The 21,135-nt window shown below is 45.9% G+C and overlaps 1 protein-coding gene and 1 long non-coding RNA gene across 11 annotated transcripts in view; one reads left to right on the forward strand and one right to left on the reverse strand.

Annotated features, from left to right (window-relative positions):
* Nucleotides 1-5,744: 5,744 nt before the first annotated feature.
* On the reverse strand, nucleotides 5,745-8,050 carry LOC138850177 (uncharacterized). 3 transcript variants are annotated; one of them, XR_011389787.2, is made up of 3 exons: nucleotides 7,907-8,050; nucleotides 6,607-6,875; nucleotides 5,745-6,304 (listed from the first exon to the last, which is right to left on the reverse strand). It is a non-coding gene; the product is annotated as an uncharacterized LOC138850177 (long non-coding RNA). The 3 variants fall into 3 exon arrangements; XR_011389788.2 differs by having other exon boundaries at nucleotides 5,745-5,994; nucleotides 7,907-8,032; XR_016236324.1 differs by having other exon boundaries at nucleotides 5,745-5,994; nucleotides 7,115-7,948.
* A 103-nt stretch (nucleotides 8,051-8,153) lies between these two features.
* The window catches only part of RBM27 (RNA binding motif protein 27), a 106,062-nt gene continuing 93,080 nt past the window's right edge, over nucleotides 8,154-21,135 (forward strand). For all 8 annotated transcript variants that reach the window (XM_008255173.5, XM_008255175.5, XM_008255174.5 and 5 more), the window contains exon 1: nucleotides 8,154-8,429. In XM_008255173.5, the coding sequence (XP_008253395.3) occupies nucleotides 8,371-8,429 (59 nt within the window). In that variant the 5' untranslated portion in view covers nucleotides 8,154-8,370. The remainder of the gene's footprint in view (nucleotides 8,430-21,135) is intronic.

Raw genomic sequence — 21,135 nt, forward strand, 5'->3', positions numbered from 1 at the left:
TATCCATTTACTCATTTCTACCCGCATTAACTCAAAACTTAGTGATTTAAAACATATATTACTAATAATTAACTCTCAGACTTTTGGTGGGTCAGGAGAGTGAGGACAGCTCGACTGGACAGGTCAGGCTTGGAGGCTTTCATCAGGTTGCAGTCAGATGTTAGCCAAGATTACAATCACCTACAGCTTTGACTAGGGCTCGAGGGTCTGCTTCCAACGTGGCTTACTCCCAGGGCTGGAGAGTTAGTCCTGGGTGTTGGTAAGAAGTCTTGGTTCCTTCCAGTGTCTCCATGGAGCTGCTTGAGTAATTTAAAGTATGGCTACTGGCTTTCAAAGAAGCAGAGATCCAAGGTGGATGTTACAATGCTCTTCATGATTGAGACCCATAAGTTACAAAGAGAAAGAGGCAGAAGCAGAGAAAGAGAGAGGGTGAGAGAAGTCTTCCATTCATTGGTTCACCCCCCCCCCCGAGATGGCCTCAATGGCCAGGGCTGGGCCAGACTGAAGCAGGGAGCCAGGAGCTTCTTCTGGGTCTGCCACATGGGTGCAGGGGCCCAAGGAGTTGGGCCATCCTCTACTGCTTTTCCAGGCCATAGTAGAGAGCTTGACCAAAAATGGAGTAGCCAGGACTTGAACCGGTGCCTATATGGGATGCTGGCACTGCAGGTAGCAGCTTTACCCACTACGCCACAGCACTGGCCCCCCATGAAGTCTTTAGAAAATGGAGCAAGCACTATTTCCAGTAAGTGCCTATCTAAAGTTGCACTTCCAATCCTCTCAATAAGGCTGCTCTCAATTGGCAGCAACTGTTTTAAAAAAATAGAGATATCTGTAGAGTCAGATGCAGCTAAAGGAAATTGTACAGCAAGAACCTTTTAATATATTTCCCAGTTACCCCAAACAGTGACATTTTGCAAAACTGTGGCATACTATCACAACTAGAATATTGACATTGATACACTTTTCACTTGCATTTGTGTGTATATGTGTACATATATGTTATATATGTTGCAGTTCCTATATCCGCACCACACACAAGATACAGAACAGTTCCAAGACTGCAGAGATCCCGTTTTTCTTCCGTTGGTGAGAGGTCTTGGTTCCTACATGGGTCTCCACATAGAATGCTTAAGTGTCTTGCAGCATGGTGACTGGCTTTCCCCAGAACACGAGATCTAAGGGCAGAGCTACAGTGCTTTTTAAAATCTCTTAAATTTTATTTTATTGATTTGAAATTCAGAGCAGAGAGAAAAAGAGAATGTGCCCCATGTACTGATTAATTCCTCAAATGCCTACAACAATCAGGGCTGGACTTGGCTGAAGCCAGGAACTAGGAGCCAGGAATTCCATCCTGGCCTCCCGTGCAGTTGGCAGGAACTCAAGTACTTGAGCCATCATCTGCTGCCTCCAGGCACTTCAGCAGGGAACTGGATCAGAATCAGACTAGCCAGCCTTGAACCAGCACTCTGATATGGGATACAGTTGTCACAGGGGCAGCTTAACCCCCCACATCACAATACTCACCCCATAAAATTATGTCATTTCCAATATATTTTCTAAAAGGAACCATGATATATAAAACCTTTGGGAAGTGACTTTTTTTTTATTCTGTAATTCATCCAAGTTTTTCCATGTATGAAAGATTTATTTATTTTGAAAGGCAAAGCAACAAAGAGAGATATACCATCCATCCATTGGTTCACTCCTTAAAAGTTCACAGTAGCTTCAGCTGGGCCAGGCTGAACCCAGGAGGCAGAAACTCCATCTTGGTCTCCCACATGGGTGGCAGTGGCCCTAGTACTGAAGCCATCTTCCACCACCTTCCCAGGCACTTTAGCAGGAAGCTGAATCGGAAGTGGAGTAGCATGTGGGATGCCAGTGTCTCAAAGGGCAGCTTAACTCACTGTACAACAATGCGAGCTCCAGTTGGTTTTTAATATTAGCCAGTCTTTTTTTTTTTTAGATACATTCATTTATTTGAAAGAGAGTTACACAGAGACAGAGAGAGAGAGAGAGAGACATCTTCCATCTGCATGCTCACTCACCAAATGGCCGCATTGGCCAGAGCTGAGCAGATCCAAAGCCAGGAGCTTTTTCCAGGTCTCCCATGTGGGTTCAGGGGCCCAAAGACTTGGGCCATATTCTACTGCTTTCCCAGGCCATAGCAGAGAGCTGGATCAGAAGTGGAGCAGCTGGGTCTCGAATCGGAGCCCATATCGGATGCTGGCACTATAGGCAGTGGCTTCACCTGCTACGCCACAGCACTAGTTCCAATATTAGCCAGTATAAATAAAAATGTAATGTGAAGGAACTTTCTAAAAAAGATTTATTCATTTACTTGAAAGGCAAAATAACAGAGAGAAAGGGAGAGACACAGAGAGATCTTTCACCCTCTGGTTCACTTCTCAAATGGCTGCAACCACTAGTGCAGGTTGAAACCAGGAGCCAGGAATTTCTTCCTGGCCTCCAATATGGGTGGCAGGGGTTCAAGGACTTGGGCCATCTTCCATTGCCTTCCTAGGCACTTTAGCAGAAAGCTGTATTGGAAACAGAGCAGGCAGGACTTGAGCAAATGCTCCAACATCCCAAGCATAGCTTAACCAGCTGTGCCACAACACTGTCCCCTACGGGACATTTTTCTAAAATCCCTTTTGAGAAAATCCTAGGAAAACACACCTACGGTCCCAGAACAGAAACTACTCAAGTTGATTCACCTTTGTCTGCCAACTCACCTTGCCTTTGCCTGACAGTGATTCTAATGATGCTGCCTGAAGTGACTTTTCTCGGAGCGAGGTGGGCTGCTCCAGATGATGCAGAATCAGGAGAGACTCATATTTTGATAAGTGTGTTGTTTAATTAGAAAGTCATCTAAACATACAGACAACAGAAGAGTCTGTTGGTAAGCATGGGCTTCCTAGTTAGAGATTCAACCAAAATTTTGTGTAATTGCATATGAGGGAGGCATATTGTATTTGCTAAAATTATGAAGAAAATTTAATGCTAATCTCTTATTATGCCTCTGGGTTAGCTCTTTTTGTTTGTTTTAAAGAAAGATTTATTTATAAGGCAGAATTACAGAGAGGCAGAGCTGGAGGCAGAGTTTGAGAGAGAGAGAGAGAGAGAGAGAGAGAGAGAAGAAAGGTCTTTCATCCACTGGCTCACTCCCCAAGTGGCCACAATGGTCAGGTCTGGGCTAACCCAAAGCCAGAAGCCAGGAGCTTGTTCTAGGTCTGCCACATAGGTGCAAGGGTCCGAGTATTTGAGCCATCTTCTGCTGCTTTCCCAGATATATTAGAAGGGAGCTGAATCTGAAGTGGAGCAGCCAATACTCAAACTAGCACCCATATGGGATGCCAGCACTGCAGGCAGCAGCTTTAGCTGCTATGGAACAGTGCCAGCCTTCTCTGGGTTAGCTCTTAACCACAGGTTACAGAATAAGGACACAAAAATGATCAATTTCCTAGCATGATGCGCTGTGATTCTGGAAGCTGATCTACTTCTGTCAATACTTGTGTGAAATTCCAATGTTAACAGCCCTTCCTTTGTGAGGTCCAGTACCTTTAAGCCAACTGTTACGGTTTGAACAGGATTTCACTCCCCAAAGCATAAGGAAATTTATTTTTAAAATATTTTAAAAAGATTTATTTGTTTATTTGAAAGGCAGAAAGAGAGAGAGATTGAATTTCTGTCTGCTGGTTCACTCCCCAAATGGCCACAATGGCCAGGGCTGAGCCAAGCTGAAGCCAGGAACTAGAAACTCCATCCAGATCTCTCACATGGGTGCAGGGGCTCAAGCACTTGGGCCATCTTCTGCTGCTTTCCTAGGTGCACAGCAGGGAGCTGGACCAGAAGCGGAGGAGTTGGCACTCTGATATGGAATGTCAGCATCGCAAGTGGCAGCTTAACTTGTTACACCACAATGTTGGCTCCTCAAATTAGCATTTAAACTCCAAGGTCTTCTATCAAAAATTCAAGGTCTCTATTAACAGTTAATCAATTATGGTGTCTCATAGGTGGGCCCTCTGGGATGTGACTGGATTGGATTAAGCTGCTAGGGTGGAGCCCCATGACTGAATCCTGATGGTTTTGTGATTAGAAGCCATGGAGAGGGTAGAAGAAGAGGATGCTGTGTCTCTCTTCTTCCTGGCTCACCATGTGATCATCCGTCTGATACCCTCTGGTCTTTCTAGATGCTTGAACCAATGGAGCCACCTGATCTTGGGTCATGCACCCCCAAACTATAAGCCAAAATAAACTTCCTGCCTAGATAGCTTCTCTCAGGTATTTTTAGTTAGGAAGAGGAAAAGCTAATACATCAAGATACAGAACTTGGTTTTAATGGAGATGGTTTTGATGTCTGTTCTTCCAGTCACTCTCTTTTTAGTGTCCCTTATTAATAATCTCCCTTTTCTTTTAAAGATTTACTTATGTATTTATTTGAAAGACAGAGTGACAGAGAGAGGGAGAGACAGGTTCATTCCCCAAATGGCCATAATAGCCAGGTTCAGACCAGGCCAAGGGCCAGGAGCCAGGAGCTCCATCTTTGTCTTCCCCAGCGTCTTCCCCAGCGTGGCAGGGGCCCAGCGGCCCAGCACTTCGGCCATCTGCTGCTGCCGTCTCAAGTGCATCAGCAGGAAGCTGGATGGGGAGCACAGTAGCCAGGACCCAAACCAGCACTCAGCTGTGGGGTGCCAGCGTCACAGCAGTGGCTTCACCTGCGGCACCACATCATTGGCCCAATAATCTCCCTTTTCTTAAATAAATGTTTCTGCTTCTTCTTTTTTTTTTTTTTTTTTTTTTTGACAGGCAGAGTGGACAGTGAGAGAGAGAGACAGAGAGAAAGGTCTTCCTCTTCCTTTGCCATTGGTTCACCCTCCAATGGCCGCTGCGGCTGGTGTGCTGTGGCCTGCGCACCGCGCTGATCTGATGGCAGGAGCCAGGTGCTTCTCCTGGTTTCCCACGTGGGTGCAGGGCCCAAGCACTTGGGCCATCCTCCACTGCACTCCCTGGCCACAGCAGAGCTGGCCTGGAAGAGGGGCAACCGGGACAGAATCCGGCGCCCCGACTGGGACTAGAACCCGGGGTGCTGGCGCCGCAGGCGGAGGATTAGCCTAGTGAGCCGCGGCGCTGGCTAAATGTTTCTTCTTACAAAGATAAAAAACTAAAAGAACTCTAAGGCCATCTTTATTAAGTATCCACCTTAATATCCCCCTTAACAAGGAAAGAAAATTTATTTAAAATCACATCCAAAAACAGTGACTAACAAGGACTGACAGAGATCAACAAAGGTATTAGTTAGCTTTTTGTTACTACAAGGAGGTAGCTAGGACAAGTTACTGATGAAGAAAGAGATTTGTTTTTGCTCATAGTTTTGGAGGTGTACAAGGCAAGTGGATGGGTACCATTGGTTTGGCCACCTGGTAATGTTGGAACACGTGTGCAGGAAAAATCACACAGCGAGCCAGAAAGCAGTGAGATGGCAGTGAGACCCGACTCAGCCTTCTATACCCAGCCTTCTCTGAAGAGCTACTTTCCAAGGGCATGTCCAGTGACGTAAGGACCTGCTACTAGGCCCATCTGCTAAACACCATAATCGGATTAAGCTTCCAATCTCTTAGTGCTACTAACACAAGATTCTGGATCCTAAACTTCAAAAGTCTGCCTGAGTTTGGGAGTTATATCCCCTTCAAACCATGACAACACATGTTTGTTGAATGAATTTTTAATGAACCACATAGTTCATATTTTTTAAAGATTTATTTGTTTATTTGAAAGTCCGAGTTACAGAGAGAGAGAGAGAGAGAGAGAGAGGAAGGCAGAGACAAAGATCTTTGATCTGCTGGTTCACTCCCCAGATGGACATAATGGCAATGGCTGGAGCTGGGCCAATCTGAAGCCAGGAACCAGGAGCTTTTTCCAGTTCTCCCACATGGATGCAGGGGCCCAGGGGCTTGGGCCATCTTCTGCTGCATTCCCAGGCACATAAGCAGGGAGCTGGATTGAAGAGGAGGTTGCCCATATGGGATGTTGGCACCACAGGTGCTGGCCCTCCAGCCAATTCATTCTTACATTTCACTTTATATTTTTGTTACTTGGGGTGACTTCATCTTCTTTGTGGAAAGTAGGGGAGGGAAAATGTGGATAAGCATAAAGGAAGGAAGGGAGGAAGAGAAAGGGGAGAAGAGGCAACAGGTGGATCTGAGAAAGCTCTGAGTTTGCTTTCAGAAGCTCTGGGCACTACTTCTGCTCCTTCTATAGACCTGCCACAGTTTCATGGTTTCATTCTCTGGAATTTTATCCCCATCTGCAAAGTTGAGAGGGTGTCAGTGACAAGCATTCACTAGCGGATTTTTGAGTGCTCTCTGCTTTCTGTCACTCTATGTTGAGAAGCCTGCAGACTCTACCTAGCAAGCCAAACCCCCTGCTGGCACTGTTTTTTGTACATCTGTGAGATGACAACAGCTTTTACATTTAAAAAAATATTTATTTATTTTCATGTACTTGGAAAGCAGAGTATCACACACACACACAGACAGAAAGAGAGAGAGAGAAGGAGGGAGAGAAAGAGAGAGAGAGGGGCTCTCTTCCAGCTGCTGGTTCACTCACCAAATGTCCACAACAGTCAGAGCAAGGCCAGGCTGAAACCAGGAGAACACGATTCCATCCAGGACTCCCACGTGGGTGGCAGGTGCCCAAGCACTTATGGGATCATGTGCTGCCTCCCAGGGTGCATTAGCAGGAAGTTGGGCTGGAAGTGAAGGTGCCTGGTCCCCAGCTGGCACTGCTCTGAGATGGGGCTGCTGACGCCAAGATCTCCAGGGTGGCTTAACCTGCTGCAGTATGAAGCCCAGCTCGGCGTTTACAGTTTTAAATGGCTGAAAAAAATTTAAAGAGTGGTATTTAATGACATGTGAAAGTAATATAAAGTTGAAAATTTCACGTAATGTGCATATAAGTGTTATTGGAATGCAGGCACAATCATTTGTTTACATATTGTGCATGGCCAGTTTCGTGCCACAACACTGCATATTGAGTAGTTGTCTCAGAAACTTCAAGGCCCACAAAACCGAAAATATTTGCTATATAGACCACTTACAGCAAAAAGTTTGCTTACACTTGCTGTACGACTGTATGGTAGTATATCTGCTCATTTTGGGTTGATCCAACTCTTTTATATGGGGTGTTTGCTCATCAGGTATTTTCCAAAATGTTTTTATTACAGTGCATAACCTCATAAACTTCAGCTTCCTAAAAGGAGCCATTCGGTTTCCTTAATCACTGTTGGACTCCTAGTGCCTTCTCCGGTGCTGGCAAATAGCAGGGGCTCAGTATTTCTCATTCAAGAAACATTCCAACACCACTGCTAAGCCAGTGGTTTCGAAACTCCATAGGAAATTTCTTATCTACTACAAACTAAGTTGCTTATTCCGATAATTGCAATATGTCTTTTAACTATTTTTTTAAAAAAACATTTTATGCTCATTAAAATTCTCCCCCTCAATGAATTTTAGATATGCAACGAAAAGAGTTTTTAAAAAATTGGAATCGTTTTCCTGCCTAAACAGAGCGCTTATTGAGAATGCTAGTAAAATTGTAATGGCCTCAGCCTTTTCCATCCGTGCGCCACGTTTTAAAAACGACGAGTATCAGATTCCAAGGCACGGTTGTCAGAAACATTCTGCGTGACAGCAGCGAAAAATCCAAGCGTGAGCGCCGGTCAAAATGAGTGTGTAAGGAAAAAAGTAAGATTTTGTATTCTGTGCGAAGTGTCGAACGTGGATGCATCGCACGTTGTGTTGCAGATTTACTACAGCTGAGTCATTTCGGGACACGAGTGTGTGTTTCCAGGAAAAATGAGAGGAAGGAACCAGGCTGAGGGGCTCTCCGGGTTCCCCCAGGCACTCACGGCAGCAGAGACCGGTATTCCGCGGCGGGCGGCGGCGTGCTCAAAGAAGGCGCCGCGGCCCCTTTAAGAGGCTCAGTACCTTCTCCAAGATACCATCTTGCACCAGGAGTTCGCTTAAGCTCTCCACCTACCTTGCTATATCCCTCCTACCTAACTGGGTACGACCGGCCGGCGGGGCGAACGAGCCTTTTCATTGGTGTTGCGCGCACGGCCCTCTACCTCCTATTGGCTCTTACGCCCGCCACTCGCTGTTATCTCCCGCCTCTGTCAGCTTCGGGCTAGGTTGAGTGAGGGCTCTTGGGTTAGTTCCTGTTAGGCCCCGGCCGGGGGAGTAGGTTGAAGTCTCTTGAGATGCCCGGTGGGCTGGGGCACCGGGAGCTGTGAAGGGAGTGTGAGGAGACGGCGAGCGGAGACCCACGGCAGGCCTGAAGAAGAGCGGCGGCCGAGCCCGCCCTCACTGCACCATGCTCATAGAGGATGTGGATGCCCTCAAGTCTTGGCTGGCCAAGTTACTGGAGCCGATGTGAGTGAGCTGGGGTGGGCCGGGGCGGCGAACGTGGGCGTTGGGGGGCCGCGGGGGCGTGGGGGGAGGGGAAGCGGCGTGTTGGGGGGGGCAGTGTGGCAGGGCAGCAGTCGGGAGGTCCCGGCGACGTATTCTCTGTAGTACTATCACCATTGGGGGGGGGGGGGATGAGAGAGAGCGAGGGAGGGAGGGAGACGCCGGGAGGGAGAGAGACGCCGGGCGGGAGGGACGGGGAGAGCCGGGGGGCGTTCGGGCGGCGTTGTTGTGGGACTGGGGGCAAGGACAGCGAGGGCTTTTTAAATATACCTTTCGAGTGCTAGAGGGGGTAGCAGGGAGAGTGAGGGAATTTGAAAATAGTGCTCGTTGGAGCACTTAGGAAGATACCAGAGCTATCGAGGGATTTTTAAATGTGAATTTTGAGATCTTGAAGGGAGTAGTTGGACAGCGAGGGCTTACAGGTAGTATGAATCCGGGGCTAAAAGGTCTAGAAGCAGAGTATCAAAGGCCTTTTCAGAATATTGGGGCAGGAAATGGATAGCAGGGACCTGAGGCTGTAGAGCGGTTCTTGGTGAGCTCCCAGGGTTCAGGGATATTGAAGGATTTGAAAAATGTTCTGGAGTGACTGAAAGGGATATGTAGGCATTGAAGGGTTCTAGAAATTTGGAGGGAGCTGATAACATGAGGGCGGGATCTTAAGAGATTTTAAAGTATTGTGGAGGAGTTGATAATGTTAGGAGAACTGAAGATTCTTAGGTACCTGCCACTTGAGGTTGGGAAATTTGAAGTTTGAAAGGGGTATGCTGATTGCGCTATTATTGGTGGAGGGGTTGAAAGGGGTATACCTACAGCGTCTAGGGGTTTTTTAGATACAGGTATTGGAGGAATAAAAGGGGTAACGGAAAGAAGGGTTGTCTATGTTGTTGAAAGGTGGAGAGGATGACTGAAGGTAATTGGATATAGAATTATTGTTGGTGAACTGAAAGGAGAGAGCTCTCCGTACAAAATATGTTGGATTGTATTAGGCATAGAAATATCGTTGGGGGGCTTGTGAGGGATAGTAGAAGTACCAACTTTTTGTGTGCGTGTGAAAGAGAGACAATGATCTCTGATTCACTGGTTCTCTCCACAAATGCCTGCAACAACCAGGGCTGGGTCAGGCTGAAGCCAGGAGCCCAAACTCATTATGGGTCTTCCGCAAGGGTGGCAGGAACCCAACTCCTTGAGCCATCACCTGCTGCTTCCCAGGGTGCACATTAGCAGGAAGCTGGAATCAGGGTTAGAGCTGGGATTCAAATCCAGGCACACCATTATGGGATGTAGGCACAGGGAATGCAAGTATCCCAAGGTGCGCCAGATGCCTGCCTCTATTTTTTATATATATATATATATATTTCCTTTGACATGCAGAGTTAGAGAGAGAGGGAGAGAGAAAGGTCTTCCTTTTTCCGTTGGTTCACCCCCCAAGTGGCTGCCACAGCCGGCGCGCTGGGGCCAGTGCACTGCATCGATCTGAAGCCAGGAGCCAGGTGCTTCCTCCTGGTCTCCCATGCGGGTGCAGGGCCCAAGGACCTAGGCCATCCTCCACTGCCCTCCCTGCCCACAGCAGAGAGCTGGACTGGAAGAGGAGCAACTGGGACAGAACCGGCGCCCCAACTGGGACTAGAACCCGGTGTGCCAGTGCCTCAGGCGGAGGATTAGCCTAGTGAGCCGCGGCGTGCTGGCCTATAATATATATTTTTTTAAATATTTATTTATTTATTTGAGTTACAGAGAGGCAGAGAAAGAGAGATCTTCCATCCACTAGTTCACTCCCCAGGTGGCTGCAACGGCTGGAGCTGCGCCTATCCGAAGCCAAGAGCCAGGAACTTTCTCTGGGTCTCCAGTGCAAGTGCAGTGGCCCAAGGACTTTGGGCCATCTTCTGCTGCTTTCCCAGACCATAGCAGAGCTGGAGCGGAAGTGGAGCAGCCGGAACTTGAACCTGCACCCATACAGGATTCTGGCACTGTAGGGAGCAGTGTTTTACCCGCTACGCCACAGCGCTGGCCCCCATAATAATTATTTTAAGGAGATAGGATTGCAAAGTATTTATGTGGTGAACTAGAGTATAGCTGGTACCTGTAACATCTCCTAGGGGGAGGAGAGAAAATACTGGAGGATTAGAGAAAGATGTCCTTAACTGACTCTTTGGAGAGTGGGTATGGGAAAGGGGTGGAAGGGAGAGATCATTTCCTGCTCCCTCATCATTTCTGCTTTTTACTTACTCTCTTGTTGGAGGTTAGAGCTTTCTGCCTGAAAGATGGTGGAAAAGAGGAAAAGCTTTGATTCATAAATCAGATTGCTTTAGGGAAAAAGTGAGTGTTTTATAGAGATGTGTTTGGGAGGTGTTGAAGCATGATGAAGTAGGGGCTGTTGGGAGACAGTGGTAAGCTACTTCCCTGTTGTTGATCTAGTTCCTGATCTTCCTGAGAAACCTTGTTAACTCATCTTTCTGCTAGTTTGGTTTCTTGGGGTAACATCTAGAGAGAGAGTTAGCTGCAGTCCACTGTGTCAGCCTTGTAAAGGCAGGATGGGTAAGGGAGGCAGCGTGGGGAATTTTGATGTCCGAAATGATACTTGCTTTCTGAGGAAGAGAAATGTGTGAGCAGTGCACAGGTGTATGCAATGAATGAATAAGCACATGCTAAGGGCTTCCCAGTTTTCTGAGTGGTGATCTGGTTGAAGTGGAGTGCACTTGAAAGATGCACTTGAAAGAGTTGTAGGAGAATATGGGCTTCTTAAATGTGTATCTTGATTTTTCACAATGCTAAGTTTTGGGGTGCCAAGATGGAAATTCCTTGTGGTGAAGGTAGGACATAAGATAAAATAGACTAAAATAGACCATATGTGGAGAAGGTTGAAAGAAGGACAAGGTTTGTAAATTTGCAAAGTTCTTCATGTTAAGGTAAAACAAACAAAAATTACCTTATCCTTTTATTTTGAACACCTGCTGTTACTGTTGCTGCTGCCGCTGCTTCTTTTTTAAAGATTTGTTTATTTTGAAAGCCAGAGTTACAGAGAGAGAGAGAGAGAGATCGATCTTCCATCTTCTGGTTCACTCCCCAAGTGCCCACAACAACCAGGACTGGGCCAGGCCAAAGCTAGAAACTTCATCCAGGTCTCCCATGTTAGTAGCAGGGGCCCACACACTTGCGCCATCTTCTGCTGCTTTCCCCAGGCCATTAGCAGGGAGCTGGGTTACAAGTGGAGCAGTCCAGGTATAAACTGATGCTCAGATGGGATGTTGGAGTTGCAGGCGGTAATTTTACCTGCTACACCACAATGCACAATGCCAGCCTTGCAGTTTTTTGTTTTTTTTTTAAATCATTGTCCATGCAGATTGTTTTTGTTGTTGGTAGAGGTATTTTTTTAAAGTATTAAATACATATTTTATGTGATAAATAGAAGGTAGCCACTTTGACCTTAGGGTTACTTAGTTTTGTATTTTTTTATTTTACTTTTTTAAAAGATTTATTCATTTATGTGAAAGAGATGGGTCTGGTGCTGTGGCATAGAGGTAAGGCCACTGCCTGCAGTGCTGGCATCACATGTGGGCACTGGTTTGAGTCCCGGCTGCTCCACTTCCGATCCAGCTCTTTACTATGGCCTGCGAAAAGCAGTAGAAGATGGCCCAAGTGCTCAGGCCACTACCCCTGTGTGGGAGACCCAAAAGAAGCTCCTGGCTCCTGGCTTCGGATTGGCCTAGCTCTAGCTGTTGCAGCCATTTGGGGAGTGAACCAGCGGGTGGAAGACTTCTCTCTCTCTCTCTCTCTCTCTCTCTGCCTCTGTCTAACTCTGACTTTCAAATAAATAAATAGGTCTTTAAAAAAAAAAAAGAGAGAGAGATCTTCCATCTCCTGGTTCATGAAGACAGGTCTGGGCCAGCCTGAAGCCTGGAGTCAGGAACTCCATCCTAGTCTCCTTAGTGGGTAGCAAGGGCTCAAGTACTTGGGCCATGTTCTCTTGCCTTTCCCAAGCACATTAACAGGAAGCTGGATTGGAAGTGGAGTAGCTGGTACTTAGCTCACCTTGCTGTGATACAACACTGGTCCTTTTAATTATTTTCAAGTTCCCCAAAATGTTTTACTCTGAAATGCTTGTTTTTATTTATTTTTATTAGATTTTATTTGTTTGAAAGGCAGAATTACAGAGAAAGAGAGACAGAGATAGATCTTCCATCTGCTGGTTCTTTCCCCAAATGGCTGCAGTGGTCATTGCTGGTCCAGGCTGAAGCCAGGAGCCTGAAACTCCATCTGGGTCTACAATGTTGATGACAGGGGCCTGAGCACTCTGGCTTTCTTCTTTTCCTAGGAGTGTTAGCAGGGAGCAGGATCAGAAGAACAGCAGCCAGGACTCAAATGGACACTCATGGGATGCTGGCATTGCAGGTGGTGGCATAAGCCTCTGCACTACTATGCCAACATTTTTGTTTAAGTCAAAATTCAGTTTGGTTGCCAGAGCTATAATGAGAGATAAGGAGGGAGCAGGGTGAGAGATTTTCTGTCTAGTAGTTTACTCCCCAAATGGGCATAACAGCCAGGTCTGGGTCAGGTCAAAGCCAGGAGCCAGGAACTCCGTCCCGGTCTCCCAAGTGGGTTGTAGGAATTCAGCTACTTGGGCTATCAGCCACTGCCTTGCATGCTCGGAGGCATTAGCAGGAAGCTGCAGCAGAAGCACAGAGTGCCTGGGACTCAGACTGGCACTCCCTTATGGAATGTGAGCATTCTAACCAGCTGGACCACAATGACCACCACCCCAAAATACATAGTGATGGATTTGATTGGAGATGTTAAGAAATAGTGAAGGCAAATGCAGGTATCACATGTATTTTTATTCTTGGTGTGTTATCATGGGATTTTTTTTTTTTTTTTTTTTTTTTTTTTGACAGGCAGAGTGGACAGTGAGAGAGAGAGACAGAGAGAGAAAGGTCTTCCTTTGCCGCTGGTTCACCCTCCAATGGCCGCCGCTGCAGCCGGCGCACCGCGCTGATCCTGGCAGGAGCCAGGAGCCAGGTGCTTTTCCTGGTCTCCCATGGGGTGCAGGGCCCAAGCACCTGGGCCATCCTCCACTGCACTCCCTGGCCATAGCAGAGAGCTGGCCTGGAAGAGGGGCAACCGGGACAGAATCCGGCGCCCCAACCGGGACTAGAACCCGGTGTGCCGGCGCCGCAAGGTGGAGGATTAGCCTATTGAGCCACGGCGCCGGCTCAGGGAGTTTTTTTAATTAAAAAATATAGTAAGTCATATACTAAAGAGGGTTGTGTTTATAAGTTTACTTTTTTGCCTATTCCAGATTCAGGAAAATTTTTGTCACATTGATTGGTTGCTACAACAGCATTTCAGAGTAGGTGTTAGGCTTTCAGATAATGTAGTTGCTGTGGCTAGGGTAGAATCAAACTGTGGCTGTGCACATGATTTCCTTTTGTACTTTCTTATGTGACTTAATTTTTTTTTTTAAAGATTTATTTATTAGAGTTACACAGAGGAGAGACAGAGAGAGACAGAGAGGTCTTCCATCTGATGGTTCACTCCCCAATTGGCTGGAACTCTGCCGATCTGAAGCTTGGAACCAGGAGCTTCTTCCAGGTCTCCCATGCGGGTGCAGGAGCCCAAGGACTTGGGCCATCTTCTGCTGCTTTCCTAGGCCATAGCAGAGAGCTGGATTGGAAGTGGAGCAGCTGGACTCGAACCAGCGCCCATATGGGATACTGGCGCTTTAGGCCAGGGCGTTAACCCACTGAGCCACAGCGCCGGCCCCAATGTGACTTAATTTACAGTTAACTAAATTTATATTAACTTGCAATTTCTTGGCATTATATAGCATGTTACATTTTGTTACTGATGAAGTAAAGGTGTGTGACCAGGTATTTCTTTCTTTCTTTTTTTTTTTTTTAATTTTTGACAGGCAGAGTGGACAGTGAGAGAGACAGAGAGAGAAAGGTCTTCCTTTTTGCCGTTGGTTCACCCTCCAATGGCCGCCGCTGCAGCCGGCGCACCGTGCTGATCCGAAGGCAGGAGCCAGGATCCAGGTGCTTTTCCTGGTCTCCCATGGGGTGCAGGGCCCAAGCACCTGGGCCATCCTCCACTGCACTCCCTGGCCATAGCAGAGAGCTGGCCTGGAAGAGGGGCAACCGGGACAGAATCCGGCGCCCCGACCGGGACTAGAACCCGGTGTGCCGGCGCCGCAAGGTGGAGGATTAGCCTATTGAGCCACGGCGCCGGCTGTGACCAGGTATTTCTAAACTTAGCCAGTTTTCTTGCGATTATTCCCTATCAACAAGTTAGAAACATCATGGGTTGTTAGAACTTACCTGTTACCTTTTATTTCTCTTGTAGATGTGGAAAATATTTTGAATTTTATTAGATGAGAGACAGAAGGAGGGATCTCAGAAGAAATGACTCCTTAGCTGGCTGGGAAAAAAAGCCAGTACTACCATGTTTGTTGGCAGTACAGTAAAGGGAATGGAAATCATACCTTAGTCAAGGAGTTTGTTTACTTAATGCTGTATCAACAGTCTAGGCACACAAGAGTTTTGTTGGGGTTCTCAACTTTACTCATTTGCAAAATATCTTGGATATCCTAGTCATAGAGACTATGTAGGAATTATCCACAACTTGTGGATGTGTTTTTTTTTTCAGAAATTATTGCTGATTATAAATAAATGTTTGCTTATTTTCATTTTCTATGAAAGGCAAATAAAGATAGAGAGCGATATTTATCTATTGGTTCTCTCCTTAAATGTTCATGTTAGTTAGGGTTGGGCCAGGCAGAAGCCGGGAGACTAGAGCTTCACCTGGGGCCTCCTATGTGGGTATCAAGGGCTCAGATACTTACACCATCATCTGCTTCCTCAAAGGAAGCACATTAGCAGTAAGCTGAATGGGAGATGGACTGTCTGGCACTTAACCGTGTGAGTGTTCTAAATGGCAACAGAAACCACTACACCAGAGGCCTGCCATACTGTTCATTTTAAGTGTGTGAACCCTTAAAGTTTCCAAGTAAATTCAGGGCATAAATGAATCATTGAAGAAATTTTTGCAAGTTTAGAAAACGTTCAGGGAAATACTTTTTCTTTTCTCTCTTTTTTTAATTTGAAGTGTTGACTTTTTTTTCCCAGAAACCTTTTATTTAAGGTATAAAAACTTCATGCATTTCATAAATACAAGTTTAGGAGCAGAGTGATTGTTCCCATTCTACCCGCCCTCACACCCTCACTCCTACTCTTCTTCCCTTTCCTATTCCCGTTCTTATTTATTACTAAGATCTATTTTCAGTTAGCTTTATACACACTAGAATTAAGTCTATACTAAGTAGAGTCCAACAAATACAATGAAAAAAAAATATCTCTCAACAGTCGAAACAAGGAATGTTCAAAGTCACTGCATCTCAAAGATCTCAGAGAGTCCACTTCCCATTCACCTTTTAGGTGCTCTGTTAGTATTATTTTGTCCTTTTGGGACTGACTTATTTCATTAAGTATTTTGTTTTCTAGTTGCATCCATTTTGTTGCAAACAACAGCATTTCATTCTTTTTAACTGCTGTGTAGTATTCCGTAGTGTACATATCCCATAATTTCTTTATCTAGTCTTCAGCTGTTGGACATCTGGGTTGATTTCCATATCTTAGTTATTGCAAATTGAACTGCACAGGTAAACACTTTTCACCCATTTACATTTTCACCAAAACAGTTTGTATTTGGTGGGGAATATTTTAAGTTATTTATAGTATATATTAAGTACATATGTGCATATACAATTCACTGCTCTTTGGCTTATTGTAAACATTTGTCTTGGTGTTTGTTTTTTAAAATAGTGGGGAGTTTGTAAACTTTTGGACAGTTTTAACTGTATTTTCTAATAAAGCATTATTGTATGAATCAGGACATTTAGTTTCTAGTTCCATGTCTGTCTCTAATTTACTATGTGACTTTGGAGAAATTTTCTAACATTTCTCCGTTGAGGGAGCTAATTATATGAACCTTTTACTTATTTCACAAACAAGAATATTACATATGCAATCTATAAATGCTTTTTATACCTCAATCATTCTTATATTACAAAAATTTATGGGTTTTGATAGTCGATGCCACGGCTCACTAGGCTAATCCTTCGTCTGTGGTGCCAGCACTCTGGGTTCTATCTCTGTTGGGGCGCCGGTTCTGTTCCGGTTGCTCCTCTTCCAGTCCAGCTCTCTGCTGTGGCTCGGGAAGGCAGTGGAGGATGGCCCAAGTGCTTGGACCCTGCGCCCGCATGGGAGACCAGGAGGAAGCACCTGGCTTCTGGCTTTGGATTGGCGCACGGCCGTGGCGGCCATTTGGGGGGGTGAACCAACGGAAAAGGAAGACCTTTCTCTCTGTCTCTCTCTCTAACTCTGCCTGTCCAAAAAAAAAAAAAAAATAAAAAAAAAAATTTATGGGTTTTGAAATAGGAAAATATATTTTTTTTATAAGTTTTTTTTTTTTTTTTTGACAGGCAGACAGGCAGAGTGGACAGTGAGAGAGAGAGAGAGACAGAGAGAAAGGTCTTCCTTTTGCCATTGGTTCACCCTCCAATGGCCGCTGTGGCCAGCGCTCTGCGGCCAGCGCACCGCGCTGATCCAATGGCAGGAGCCAGGTACTTTCCCTGGTCTCCCATGGGGTGCAGGGCCCAAGCACTTGGGCCATCCTCCACTGCACTCCCTGTCCACAGCAGAGAGCTGGCCTGGAAGAGGGGCAACCGGGACAGAATCTCGTGCCCCGACTGGGAGTAGAACCCGGTGTGCCAGCGCCGCAAGGTGGAGTATTAGCCTAGTGAGCCATGGCACCGGCCGAAATAGGAAAATATATTCAAGTCAGTTCAAAAGTATCTTGCTTACTAATGTTAAGCGTTACTCAGAGCCATTTAAAAAATAATAATGATTCTAGTATATACAGTACAATGGCAGGTTCTGTATGTAGGAATTACTAGAGAAAGTCATATTCTTTTGTAGTTTCTATGAGTTCTGGCCATATCAGGATCTTTTATTTTTTTATTTTTTTTTATTTTTTTTTTTATTTTTTTTTATTTTTGACAGGCAGAGTGGACAGTGAGAGAGAGAGACAGAGAGAAAGGTCTTCCTTTGCCGTTGGTTCACCCTCCAATGGCCGCCGCGGCCGGCGCGCTGCGGCCGGCGCACCGTGCTGATCCGATGGCAGGAGCCAGGAGCCAGGTGCTTTTCCTGGTCTCCCATGGGGTGCAGGGCCCAAGCACCTGGGCCATCCTCCACTGCACTCCCTGGCCACAGCAGAGGGCTGGCCTGGAAGAGGGGCAACCGGGACAGAATCCGGCGCCCCGACCGGGACTAGAACCCGGTGTGCTGGCGCCGCTAGGCGGAGGATTAGCCTATTGAGCCGCGGCGCCGGCCCCATATCAGGATCTTTTAAAATGCAGTAGACTCTGTTTAAGAAAAGCAACATTGGATTATCACTGACATCAATTGTGTTTCCATCCATTGCGTTTGCAGTTCTCATTGAACTTGCGTGATGTTGATAAAATACTTGGCCATTTATGTAGAATTCACAGTTTCTAAGACACCTGAACTTTCTCTGGAGGGCATCAAGAGTATTTCACCCCAAATAAGCATAAGGGTTATTTCAAGTTCTGTCATTCTATGTGTATTTCCACACTTAGCTGGTCACTTGAAGCCTGTCATAAAGAAGACAGTTAAATTTACCAAAGATCGAATTGATTTTTTTCTAGAATCATTTTAGCAGTTAATTTGCTTAGAAATTAACATCAGGAACTTACTCTGATTCCAGTTTACAGTGCCTTTTCTTGAAATTTTTTTTCTTTTTTGACAGGCAGAGTTAGATAGTGAGAGAGAGACAGAGAGAAAGGTCTTCTTTCCGTTTGTTCACCCCTCAAGTGGCCGCTACGGCCAGCGCCACGCTGATCTGAAGCCAGGAGCCAGGTACTTCCTCCTGGTCTCCCACGCGGGTGCAGGGCCCAAGCGTTTGGGCCATCCTCCACTGCCTTCCCGGGCCACAGCAGAGAGCTGGACTGGAAGAGGAGCAACCGGGACAGAATCCAGCGCCCCAACTGGGACTAGAACCCGGTGTGCCGGCGCCGCAGGCGGAGGATTAGCCTAGTGAGCCGCGTTGCCGGCTGTGAATTTTGTTTTGTTTTTAGAAAATAGTCCCTTTTAACTCCATTCTGGTCTGGTCATTCCAAATGAGGCCTTCCCATAATGTGGGTTAATGCTTCTAAGCAGTTTTGTTTCTTTAGTGTAAGTAAGCCCCAGAGACTGACTTTCAATCCTAAATTACCTATTCTCTGAGTTGCAATCATCGTAAATGTTAATAAATGTACACTGTTGATAAAATAAAATGCACTACAGGCTAAATATATTGTCATCTTGGAATATGATGGAAATGACAAAGATGATTGTTTTGGTTCATATTTATGGATTTGGTGGTCATGGCGAGTATACTTTTTTTTTAAATTAATTTAATTATTTGAAAGAGAGTTCTGAGAGGGAGAGGCAGAGGCTGAGGCTGAGGCCGAGGCCAAGGCCAAGGCCAAGAAAAGGAGAGAGAGAGGTCTTTCATCCACTGATTCACTCCCCAGATGGCTACAATGGCCAGGGCTGGGCCAGACTGAAGTCAGAAGCCTGTAGCTTCATCTGGGACTCCCACGTGAGTGCAGGGGTCCAGACACTTGTGCCATCTTCTGCTATCCCAGGCACATTAGCAGGGAACTGGATGGGAAGTAGAGCAGCCGATACTCGAACCAGAGCCCATATGGGATGCAGTTGCTGCAAGTGGGGGCTTGACCCGCTCTACCACAATGCCAGTCCCCAAGGTAGACTTGTTTGAACCCTAGAATTTACATACTGCTCTAAGTTTGCAGTCTCTTATTAATAAACTCTGGCTGTCTCTCTCTGTCTCTGTCTCTCCATTTCTCTGTAGTTCTGCCTTTCAAATAAATAAATCTTAGGGGGCAAAAAAGGGCTGACATGTGGCACAGCAGATTAAGGCCTGTGTTCAACTGCCAGCTGCTCCACTTCCAGCCCAGTTCCCTGTTAATGTGCCTGGGAAACCAGCAGAAGATGGCCCAAGTGATTGGGCCTCTGCACCTGGATGAAGATACTGGCTTCCAACTTCGGTCTGGTCCAACCCTGGCCGTTATATGCATTTGGGGAGTGAATCAGTGGTGGAAATTGTCTCTCTCTATCTCTTTGTCTCTCCCTTTCTCTGTAACTCTGCCTTTCAAATAAATAAATGGATCTTAAAAAAAAAAAAAAATCCCAAAAGACAAAGAACAAGAAAGTACTCTGACCAGTGATCTCTGCAGTTGGCCAAATGGGGGGAAAGATCATCATCTGGCAGCTGTTAGACCTCATCTCCTGATAAGTAAATGAATAAGGTTAAATAAATATTAAATAAGTATTTTGAAAGTGTGTTTTTAGGATTGAGAAGTACTGATAATTTTTAAAGTGAGCTTAGTGGCTACCAAGAATTAGTCTGCCTTTGATGTACTGTGGAACTTGTTTAAGGAGACCATTCACTGTTTCATAGAAGAGGAGTTATTTTAGTCAAAAGACTTGGCAAGTTTTAGTCTACAAGTGAAGAACCTATTTGTTTTTATGCCCTTGGTCTGACTCCTAAATATGTCTGACTTCTTTGTTCCTGGCCTAATAGCTATAGGCTAGAAGCCAAAAGTTGCTTTCCTAGCCCTATGTTTCCTACTACTATTTTCTCTCATCCTCTCAAACATGTTGTTATTTACTTGATCATTAATCTCAACTTACACCATTTGTTATTTTGTACTGTAGTTACTTGTTTTTATATCCATCTATTGGCCAGGTGACTGAAAGGCAAGATAGTCTTGGTCAAAGTAATTCTAATAAACAGTAAACATTTAAATGAATGCATATCCTCATGTATAATTAAGTTGCTTGAAAATTAGGAAAGTAAGCTTTTTTTTTTTTTTTTTTTTTTTTTTTTTGACAGAGTGGACAGTGAGAGAGAGAGAGACAGAGAGAAAGGTCTTCCTTTTTCCATTGGTTCACCCCCCAATGGCCCCTGCGGCCGGTGCACTGTGGCCGGCGCACCGCGCTGATCGAAGCCAGGAGCCAGGTGCTTCTCCTGGTCTCCCATGCGGGTGCAGGGCCCAAGGACTTGGGCCATCTTCTACTGCTTTCTCAGGCCATAGCAGAGAGCTGGATTGGAAGTGGAACAGCCGGGACTCAAACTGGCGCCTGCTACGCCACAGCGCCAGCCCCAGTAGTTAATTTTGTGCGTGTATTTAACAGTGACTATTCAAGACCTGTATTCAATATATCAAAATGGCATTTGTAACTGACATATGTATGTATTTTTGCCACCAAATCTTGGCAGTGTTTCTTCGTCATCATTCATGAAAGCTGTTAATTAAGGAGAGGATGAAAGTGTTATGAACTGAATGTTGGTGTCCTGTAAAATTGTTCTGTTGGACCTTAATCCCCAATGTGGTATTGTTAAGAGAGGAGACCTTGGGACTGGCACTGTGGCACAGTGGGTTGGGCCACCACCTGCAGTGCAGGCATCCCATATGGGTGCCGATTTGAGTTCTGGCTGTTCCACTTCTAATACAACTCCCTGCTGGTGTGCCTGGAAAGGCAGTGGAGACTGGCCCAAATGCTTGGGCCCTGTACCCATGTGGGAGACCTGA

This window comes from Oryctolagus cuniculus, chromosome 6 (genome assembly GCF_051225735.1).
Source record: "Oryctolagus cuniculus isolate XC-2025 breed Fujian yellow rabbit chromosome 6, ASM5122573v1, whole genome shotgun sequence".
Lineage (NCBI taxonomy): Eukaryota > Metazoa > Chordata > Mammalia > Lagomorpha > Leporidae > Oryctolagus > Oryctolagus cuniculus.